Genomic DNA, 10,712 nt, shown 5'->3' on the forward strand with positions numbered 1-10,712 from the left:
ATATATATATATATATATATCTGTTTCTTTTTTTATATACGCTATTCTAACTCATATTATCTTACTTAGGGTGGAATTACATTTGTGCGTTTCTGTATGACAAATTTAAGCCTGTTGATTGATTATAAGATAGAGAAAAATCTCTCTCCTGCAGCCAATCAACAGGTTTGAACAGTTTGAAAAATTTATCGTAAAAACACAAATATAATCTTATCCTTATTCTTATAGCTTAATGATGTTGATAGAAACAACGGATAAACAAAAGTTTGTCATCTCGTAACCAGACTTTGTTATATAAAGTTTCTGGTGTGTACTAAGAATTGAAGAATGCTTGTGTATGTCGCGAAGAAAGAGAAAAGCGAATTCAATAATCGGATCGCGGAAAGTTTAAACATTTTGATATAACTGTTTATTGTAAGATCGTTATTTTATAGGTTTGTTTTCTCTAGTTGAACTAACGTATACTTTTGGAGTATACTTAAAAGTGAGATAAGATATATTTAATATTTCGAAAGCAAGGAACTTCACTGGAGGAACTTCCTTCCTCGGAGGAAGGGAATTGTAGTGCAGTCTAGTGGAATAAAAAACAGACATTATAATATGAAATGTTTCGATTAGATAGATTAATCTCCAACACTGAGTTTCTTGAATTACATCATGCGAACGACAAGGTTGCAGCGCGAGCGTAAAGTACGATTTACTTTGTATTTATTATTATTTCGCGCGCCCACGCGTGATTTTTATCACCAGTGAGAAAAGAAACGTGTCTGTACTGTAATGTAAATAATATATCTCGCGTCGGCATGAGTGTTCCCCGTATGTTTCGCGAATGGAAATGAGATCCTCGCGGTGCGTATCATCGACGAATGGCGTACTTGCATGTACGCCAAGTTTTGACCTTCAATTCGAGTGTTATGACAATGTGAGATATATAGCACAGCCTGAGAAAATAGACCAGTTAAAAATTCTATGTTTAAAGCACGGACCGCACCCACTGCGATCAATTTTACCATTGCGTAACTTTCGTCGGCGATTCTGGAATTCTACTACCCGCACGTCATCGCGGAAAGATCGCGTTCGAGGATGATGATGAAGAAATTGCATGCATTAATCCGTACGTGAATCACATTCGTTAATCTATGTGTGGAAAAAAACGATTTAATTTTGTCACCGATAAGTAATTTATATTTTAATACGAAATATATGAATTGATATTTAATTATTATTTATTGAATGAAGTTTATTTTATTGATAGCTAATATTATGAGTATTTATTTGTTTAATTTCGTTCTATTTAAATTGATTTTTATATGAAATTTCCTTATTTATCTTGGACATTTCATCAGTATGTATATTCGAAACTATGTTAAAGAGACCGACGAAAGACTTTTATAACAGTTTTTTTAGTTTGCAAAGTCGTTATATTTCCGTTGCTGCGAGCTGCTCACGAGATGCTTGAAAATGATAAATATAAAATTACACGCGTATATATATTCTCGGAATCGCGTTACACATGCTGGCGTAAGTGAGACCGTGCTTGATTTTTCGTTCTCATAATTTTTAATAGCGAAGTGAATTCACCAGTGCGTATGGTTTTCTGTCAAATCGCGCAAATTCAATAACAAATATAAAGATTTAGATGTAATATGGTAGGAATAAAGAATGATGCATGGAAAAAACAGTTTTGCTGAAGTGTCTGAACATTTTTAACTAGCTAAAAAGCTGAAAATAATTTTGTTAGACTATCATCAATTTGTTAGACCATCATCAAAATAATTATCTAGGATACTTAAATATGATGATAATACTGCAAACAATTTTAAAACATTCTGGCAATCAATTCGAGTGTTTTACATGATTATTGTGATAATTCAGCAAAAATCTTTTTAAATTTGTATCTAGTTAAATTTTTAGATACTTCAACAAAACCATTCTTTCCGTGCAGATTTCAACCTATTGAATCCTGTATTCTGGTATTTAGTTAAAATTTTTCTAGTTAGTCTAGGTTTCTAGTTAAAATCTGTTATTCTTTATTCTTTTCATTGTATTTGAGCTCTAAGAATGTCGAAAACGCAAGAAACACAAGGAAAGAAAAAGAGGAGAAAAGACGAGCATTCCGCGAGAGAACTTCGAGTTCGGACACGTGTTTACGATTCCACGGTGCCGCCTCAAACCGGTTAGAAGTTAGACCACCGGTTAATTTACCGACAAGCTGACAAATCCCACCGACCACGAGAAGTGACCTTTACAGCCTTAGCCGCTCTGCACTAGACCGACTTTTAAACATCAATAAATCCTTCATGCATGCTCGTCATCGCGCGGATAAGAACTGAAGTTTCGCGCGCGCGGATACGTGTGTCATAGAATCAATGTCGCGCGATAGCAGGTGATAAACCTATACACCTTATCGTAAACGATTATCATCTTCCTGCCGCGGAGCACTATCTTGTTAGAAATCTATTTACCTGTCAATTATATCTGTAGTGCGCGTTTTCTAGCCAAGACGGTTATCAAAACTTTTCATTTTTGACATATACAATATACAATTTTGATAAGCAATCGATCTCCAGTAGGAAGGTGGCAGTCACGATGAAATTAGACAAGATGTTCCGCATGATTTGGTGACATGATCAAAAATCGGTTCTAGTCGATTCTTATTTAAGACTGTTTTAAGTACAGTCTTAAGATGTGAACCAATCACAGAGTATATATTAGAATCTTAAAACATTACTTAAGATAATATTGAAGAAAGAATGGATTATGATTATACCGATCTTAAGGATAGGAGCACACAGTCTTGCATAATGCATTAAAAAATGTACCAATTCGAATCCTTCATTTTCTTCCTTTCCTAAAAAGAAATAAGATAAAACTCTGATGACTTGATTTTTTTATGTGTTATAAGAAGTGTGCTCCCTGCCTTATAAATTCTAATCAGTTCTAAACCAGTAAGCTAATCAGTAGGCTAAATGTAAGAATAAAACGTCGAAAAAATATAATTGAGTCATTAAATGTTATATTCATGTCAGCTGCATTTAGGATCGCGAACACCGTTATTTTGTTACTGCGCATCTTCGGGAATATATATATTGTTAAATTCATAATATCAAATTAAATCCAATTCGAGTTATTTTTAACTATTTCTAGGTTGCCATTGTTCTTACTCAACATATCGTTAATTTGATTATCATAGACTTAAACAATTTAGTTCAAGAAAATGTATTAAATTTGACTTAAAATAATTAGTTCATTATTTACTAATGTATACGTTAATGTATACGTTGAACGATGTTTACTTTGAAATTAATTAATTACAGAAATAAATTGGACATGGAAGTTAAAAATAATAAAACGTTATTTGGTTATGTTATCAAGGGATTGAGTTACCATTGTTCCTGTGATATCTATAACCAAGCATATACAACTTGTCTAATTGTACCATGATGGCAATCATGACTACGTTTATACCTTTTTTAGGATTTAATAACATCCGTAGTTATGAAACTGGCTGATCACAGTCATTTCATTCTTCAGAGGAATGAATAACAAAAAATCCAAAAAAATCCAGGGCAAATGAGAGTCACATCACTTGTGTATTAACTACCACGCTGACTCTCATTCACCCTGGGTTTTTTTTTTATTTTTTATTGTTGATTTTGGAAGAATCCGTAAGAGGATTACATTATTACTATTATAAGAAATAGCTATGATTGACTAATTTCATAATTACGGATATTACTATTACTAAACTTATCATATAAACATAATTCATGTAAACTACGAGATTTCTCATTAAAGATGAGAATTTGCCGAGAATCGCGTGTTGAAGAATCAATGGAAAAAGAAAAAATTTTTAATGTGAAGCGGAGAATCCGCGTGCAGCTAACGGGACTTCTTGTACGTCGCGTGTACGTAACGCAAAGCGAGATTGTACCTGTTTGCGGATTAGCGACGCAAAACCGGTATCGATGCGTCAGCTTTTGATGAGAACGTGACCGTGGAAAGGGAAAATTAATCGCGTTCCTTTTTACCTTCCCAGCTGTCGGTCTCACATGTTCATTGAGGATCTCCTTTCCTCGACAGATATACCAGGCGGACGACCAAAAGTGGCGTGATTGCGCACGCGTTTGTGATGTTTTTCGTCTAGCACGACATGTTGTTCACGCGGATTCTGTTTCGCCGTAATTGCGTGTGGCGTTCGCCGCTTTTTTAATCGAATCAAGCAGACCACCTCGTAACTCGCTCAACCGGTGTCCCCGGAATTCGTGATGCGTGCTTTTTTAGATCCGTGAACGGTTCGAAACGCGCGAATCCTTTATGTGCGGAAATTCCATTCGGGTCACGGACCGTGCTCGGTACGAATTGATTTCTTACGAACACGTTTGCGTTGACGTGATCTTTTTGTTACATTCGTATTTTCGCAAATACGTGCGCTTTTCAGATTTGCACGACGGAACGTTATTTTAAAACGGCGTCGATGGGGTTTTAAGACGTGAAATTTAAACTTCAAATTTTAAATAAGAAATTATCAAATCACAGTTAAATTTGAGAAGAATAATCGACTATGATTGGTCAATTTGTTATGGTTTAAAGCTTAAAGTTTAAGTTTTACGCCTTAAATCTCATTGTTTAATAGACTTTCTACAATAAGCTATTACCTAAGCTTTAAGTCTTAAGTAGTAAAAAGTTGATTAATCACAGTCAAATGTAAGAAGAATAATTTATTACGATTAGTTCAGGAAATGACTCATTGTAGTAAGCTCATAAAACTTTTAGAGTGATTCTCACTCTTAAGCCATAGTCAATTCTTATATTAAGAATTGGCTTAAGTACAGTCTTAGGGCGATATTCATAGTTTATTTTTATTAAGATTCGTTATCTTAAACAATGTCTAATTACAGTTCTCCGATTGATTCATGACATCTTAAGATGATCTTAAATATGAGATCCGACTATGCACTGATCTTAAATATAATATTTTTGGTACAATCTTAAGATGTTATGAATCAATTACAGAGTAGTATTAACATCTTAAGACACTACTTAAGACGATCTTGAAATAAGAACAGATTATATATAAATACCATCCTTAAAGATTAAAAATTGAACCTTTTCAATTTTCACTCTTTAGAAAAAGGACGGCAGCAGAATCTTAAGGCTTAATGCACATTATAAAAAAATGAATTGATCCGAATCCTTCATTTTCTTTCTTTCCAAAAGAAATAAAAGACCGGCGGATTTTTTTATGCATTATGCGTTATAAAGGTTTATGCTCCGGTCTTTAGATTCCACACCAAAGAATTTAGAGGGTAGAAAGAAGAAAAAAATGTGAGAAAAAAAAAAACAAACCGGACTCTGGCAATTGTGCGAATCGCCTGGAAGGGTTATCAGCCGCTTCGTATCTTTCTGACAATTGGAGCGATGCCATCGCGACAATAATACACCGACAATGACTGCTTCCGCGGAACCGTGAACAACCGTGGAACGGAAACGTTTTGTCAGCGGCCTCGATTGGCCGCTGCGCAAAATCATTCGCGAAAGGATATTCATAAACGCGTATAATCGTCTCTCTTGTCAGTTTAATACGCTGTATAGTCTCGATATGAAGCGTGGAAAATTAATTGAAAGGTAAACGATGTGTAGGAAGTGCAAGTCTGAAATTAATCAACTGTAGAATATAATTTGAATAATTCTAGTTGTAATTCTTGCGAGAACGAAAATGATATCAGATTGCTCTAAGGATACTACCAGTTACTTCCTACCTCGTTAATGTTTCCTTTTTACCACTTAACATCGTCGCATCGTTAAAATCAAGCTGATGTTTCAATTACTACTCCTACGTTAGGCCTCATTCTATTCGGAAAACCGTCATTAAATCCTCTATCCATTACGATATCATGCGCATTACTATGGCATCACAGACAGCATTACGGCAGGTCACGCACGTTTCCATCGCAAAATTCCGAAGTCTGATATTATTTCATATGTATATATTTCCGTCGCTATTGATTAATGAAAAATCGGACTGACGGTATATCGGACTTCAGTTTTCTCGAAATTTAAAATTCAATCATTAGAAGAAATAGTTTTTCTTTAAAGCGATCGCGAGGAGGATTGCTCCTCTTGTCGGGAAAAAATGAAACTTTCGTGTCATTGTCAAGTCCTTTTATTTCGATTCCAGTTTTTTTGCAATTCTATTGATAAATATTTCAAGCCACTTTACTAAATTCTCGCCTCTGAAAGTGCCCGAGAGGATTCTTCCGAGAGGAGAATAGATTCTTTCTCTGTTTTTCAAATGATGGAAACCGGACGGTGTGAAACGAACGTATTATCGTGTAAACGGATATGCCACGGAACCGTTACGGTTACTTGAAGCCGATATGTCGGGTGCTCGAGAAACTAGTCGGTTTCGAGTCGACACTGAGCTCCTTTAGAATTATCGTCGTTGGTTATGTTACGCGATGAGGAGACCGCTTGGAATTAACACCACGCGGCCGTTATATCGATTACGGATTGAGTGAGCAATTATGCAACTTGTCATTGCCTTTGTAAACACACGCCAATCAACGGCTCATTCACCGCTGCCTTCGACTTCCGTTGCCGCCGTTCATGCTCGAATCCCGATTGAAACGATCGCAACTCGTGGTACTTTGCAGCTTTTTCATCGCTGCTAAAATAATTGATCCTGATAGAAAGTCTATTTTTTATTTCTGCACTAGAAATCTCTTTCTCGCTTTTGCCAAATATCAAACATATCTATCTCATTTTAAGTTCTAAAAGTGTTTACTAGATTAATCATAGAAGAAAACAGATCTAGAGAGTTCATCATGATGTTAATTTTGAATGTTTTTCAGCTAAAACACAGATGACAATGTAATGTAGTGTATCATTACATTTTTATTATTTACCAATGTTAAAAATAAAATGATCACTGTGTCACACATCTCTTGCTGCAAAGCACATTTCTGACACTTTTAATTCATTCACACTTTTTTGAGATTATTAAGGCTCGTCTAAAAAAGTCGTAGTTGGTCGTAGGGCCTCAAATCGTAGGAAATTGATCAATTCTAGTCGAGTATTTTCGTTATATTTGATTGTGGTTGATCAGTTTCCTACGATTTAAGACTACGACCGTCTACAACTCCTATGTAGACTTTACATTTTTACAAGACATATATCATCGATCTCCTCCAAAGAAAGATTCGAGGATTACAGACTCTTTCTCTCTCTTTCTCTTTTCTGAGTGTTAGAGTTCGCGGATTTTCCTTTTCGCTTGTTACCGAACCAACCGATGCGAAAATACAGAGGCAACAGTAAAACCAAGTCAAGATCCAGTTATATCGGGGGAGAGGGGATTCGTATTGAAGACACGCTCGGCATAGTAAGCGGAAACGTAATCACAAAGCCCCCAGAGGGGCGGCCAGCTTCTCGCTGAGAGTAGAGTTAGGTAGCGCAAAGCTATGCATGCGCTTCGTGTCTGTCGGTTTTTTTCTTCCTTTTTGCTGCCGATCGTGATGTGATTAGATAGGAGCGAAGCGTGCCCCTTCGTTGCGTGTTAATCGCCGGAAAATCGCGCGCATTTTTTGCATAGCACGGCCGCGCCGTTGACCTCCGGCAGAAAAATGGGAAAGCCAGAAAGGGATAGGTGCTTGAACCTTTACGTTCCATGTAACAAGATTGCGGTTCTCTAAAACTATCGAGGTTGCCGAATTATTCTTGAAATCGCCAGAAAATTGTCTAGATAATGTGAATTGATCAATTCTATTCGATTGTTCTGAGGATGAGAACGAAATCTTCAGATATTGTCTTATTCATTGAAATCAGACTACTGAAAAAAAATTTACTGCATCTTAATACATATTTTTTTGAATAGTATTAAGTTAACACACAGTAAATAAAAATTTACTCAATAAAAAAATGTTAGTTAAATCACAAATTAATGGTTTTAACAAATAAATATATGTTTACATTTAGTAAATATTAGAATTATTCAAACAAATATTTATTAAGATTTGATATTTTTCTTCAGTATAGGCAAACTCCTAGATAAGATAAGAGTTTATGCAGAATTATTATCATTGCTGCATGCATTGCCAATCCCTTTATGAGATGATAAGGGCTAGGAAATTAACCCACTCATTTCTCGTTTGCAGATGCTTCGGCAGAAAAATTACCTCGCCTTAGGAGTGCTCGGCTGCATCCTCCTGCTGTCGACAACTACCGCGGACAATAGCGTGCACATACTATCGAAGTACGGCCACCAGACGCTTACCTCAACCACGCTCAAATGGCTACCGGTGACGCACTACAACCCGAGCGATTCGAAGGAGATAATCATCGGTGGCAGCGAGAACGTACCGGATAGTCAAGGTGCGACGATAATACACCTGGATCGTCACAATGCGCGCAATGTGCCGCGCAAAAGCCGAGGTCAGACCGAACGAGTGCGAACAAACAGAAATGAGCAGCTTGTTTTTGATGAATGTCGCCGGGTTGACGTTTGTATTCACTGAAACAAACCGTTCATTCGTTCGTTTCCTTGGCCTGGATGGATTTGACTTACGTGAACTATTAATTGTGCATCATGTCAGACTCGTCACGTTCGTTTATGCTTCATTCAGAAATCGAGATACTCAGGGACGCGCTAGATTTAAATACAATTTGCGAGAATATTAGTGTCAAAGTCTAGACATTTCAAAGATCCCAGAAGGTTTGTGGGTTATCGTCGTGTTTTCATTCATTACTAACGTCAACGTTTCGTAAATCTTGCCGAGCGAGGAGCGCACGTAATGAAGTGAACGGCAAAGTTCACGAAACGTTGGCATTAGTAATGGATGAAAACATGGCGATAACCCGCAAACTTTCTAGTATCTTTGAAGATAATACCTATGAAAGCCTAAAAAAAGCGAGTCTAGACATTTCTTGTCGTGCGAGACAAAAACGTTAGATCTTAAGTCTTGTATCCTCAATGCTAGAAATCTCAGATCGAGATCTCGGAGAAAGAATTGACCAATCGCATTGACCATGTAATCGATTTGTTAATTCTTTCTCTGTCTGAGATATCAGATCGATTTCTATCGTGGGCACGAGGCTTAAAAATCGAACTATCTAGTGATTGATGAGACTGATTGTCTTCACGCGGACTTATTGCAGATGAGAATTATGCTAATCAAGCGGAGGTAAAGAGACTGGTGCTTTACGTGTGCCGCGCGATGCATAGTGGCGTATGGGTGGCCGGTACACAGAAAGAAAAGGAGAAGGTCTGCACAGTGACAATACATGGTGTTGTACAATCGTACGAGAAGTATGAGCTACTGGAGAACGTCGATGGGGCGGCGCGGATTTCGTGGATTCAATGGAACAAGTACACCCCGCCTCCCGTGGGTGCGGTGTACGTCGATAAGACAATGCTGGTAGCTCGGCATGAGGTCCCTAAAGATCTGGAGAAACCGCGGTACACTCACTATATCGGTACGCTCAGTTCGCCTGAGAACTTCGGTACTATCGTTTATGTGAACGAGGTGAGTATCGAGTTCTTTCGAATTTTTCCGAATTGATAAAAGAGAAAAGTGCATTGCCGTCTTCCTGTTTTGATTCCGTCTTGGCAAAACGTCAGTATTAGAAAACAAGATTTCAACAAGTTAAACTTTGGAAGCGCGAATAAATAAACTTCTCGTTCAAAGCGTGTTGCTAATACGATAAGGATTGATGAATAGGAATATCGCATTAAATTCAATTTATTGATTCTAAGAATTTTTTTCTTTTTTTCAAGAAGCAGTTAAGTTCGTGGCAGATATGCGTCATATTAATGACAGCATAATTCATTCGCGAAGTAATTGAGTTGCCGACGGTGAACGCATAAGATTCAGTTTTCTTTTGCAGAAAGGCGAAGAAGAGTCTGCGAAGTCTGGTGAGCTACTGGTGGAGGCCGAGCCGATCCGTTATGAGCTCGGCTCCGTTAAACTTAATTGGTCTAAGAGGCGCGATATTAAGCGCGTACCTCGCATACTCAGCGAGGCGACGATCGTCAACCGTGGAGCGGAACCGGCAAACTTGGCAGAAGCCTGTGTATACAATTACAAGTACTCGGTCTACTGGGGTCGCAGGCACGCCATCTTGAACGGCTTGAGCACCATGATCACGCTAATTAACGGCACATCCTTACCGAATATAACATGGGGTACGCGCGATGACGAGAATCGCACGGAGGCTTACAAGTAAGTATCGTTTTAAACTGTCATGAGCAATGAAGTTGAACGGCAGATATGTAAATTTAGAGCTTTTCTTTATGCGTACTCAGAGATAAAATGTTTCATTTATATTCTAAAAGATAGCGAGTCAAAGTCACATAGAAATTAAAGTGACAAGTAACATTTAAATTTTATTTTTGAAGCGTTACGGAATTGCTAATTTAAATTAATCCTATCCTACCTATCTCCCCACGCTTGCATAATGATTGCGAACATGATGAAGTGTGGAGCTTCTATCATCGCGTTTGCGGCGAATGAGCAGATCAAAGGCGGATAATCGTGAGGATTACGACGCGAATTAGCAACATAGAACGTTAAATGAGTCGAACAAGCGTATGATTTGCAGCGATTCAGCTCGTAATCTCATCTCATATCTCTATAATTAGGTATAATTAGAGATCAAATTTATTCTGTAATGTAACTGTATCTCTATTTTTCTCCCCCCCCCCCCCCCCCCCCCCC

The 10,712-nt window shown here is 37.5% G+C and overlaps 2 protein-coding genes across 3 annotated transcripts in view; one reads left to right on the top strand and one right to left on the bottom strand.

Moving 5' to 3' along the window:
• LOC108689538 (mitoguardin) overlaps positions 1–10,712 on the bottom strand; it is a 34,898-nt gene that overhangs the window by 19,659 nt on the left and 4,527 nt on the right. The window lies entirely within an intron of this gene.
• LOC108689540 (protein unzipped) overlaps positions 1–10,712 on the top strand; it is a 25,675-nt gene that overhangs the window by 13,751 nt on the left and 1,212 nt on the right. Inside the window, exons 2-4 of the mRNA XM_018196333.1 lie at positions 8,154–8,370; positions 9,154–9,521; positions 9,883–10,217. Coding sequence (XP_018051822.1) covers positions 8,154–8,370; positions 9,154–9,521; positions 9,883–10,217 — 920 coding nt within the window. The remainder of the gene's footprint in view (positions 1–8,153; positions 8,371–9,153; positions 9,522–9,882; positions 10,218–10,712) is intronic.

This window comes from Atta colombica, unplaced genomic scaffold (genome assembly GCF_001594045.1).
Source record: "Atta colombica isolate Treedump-2 unplaced genomic scaffold, Acol1.0 scaffold27, whole genome shotgun sequence".
Classification (NCBI taxonomy): Eukaryota; Metazoa; Arthropoda; class Insecta; order Hymenoptera; family Formicidae; genus Atta; species Atta colombica.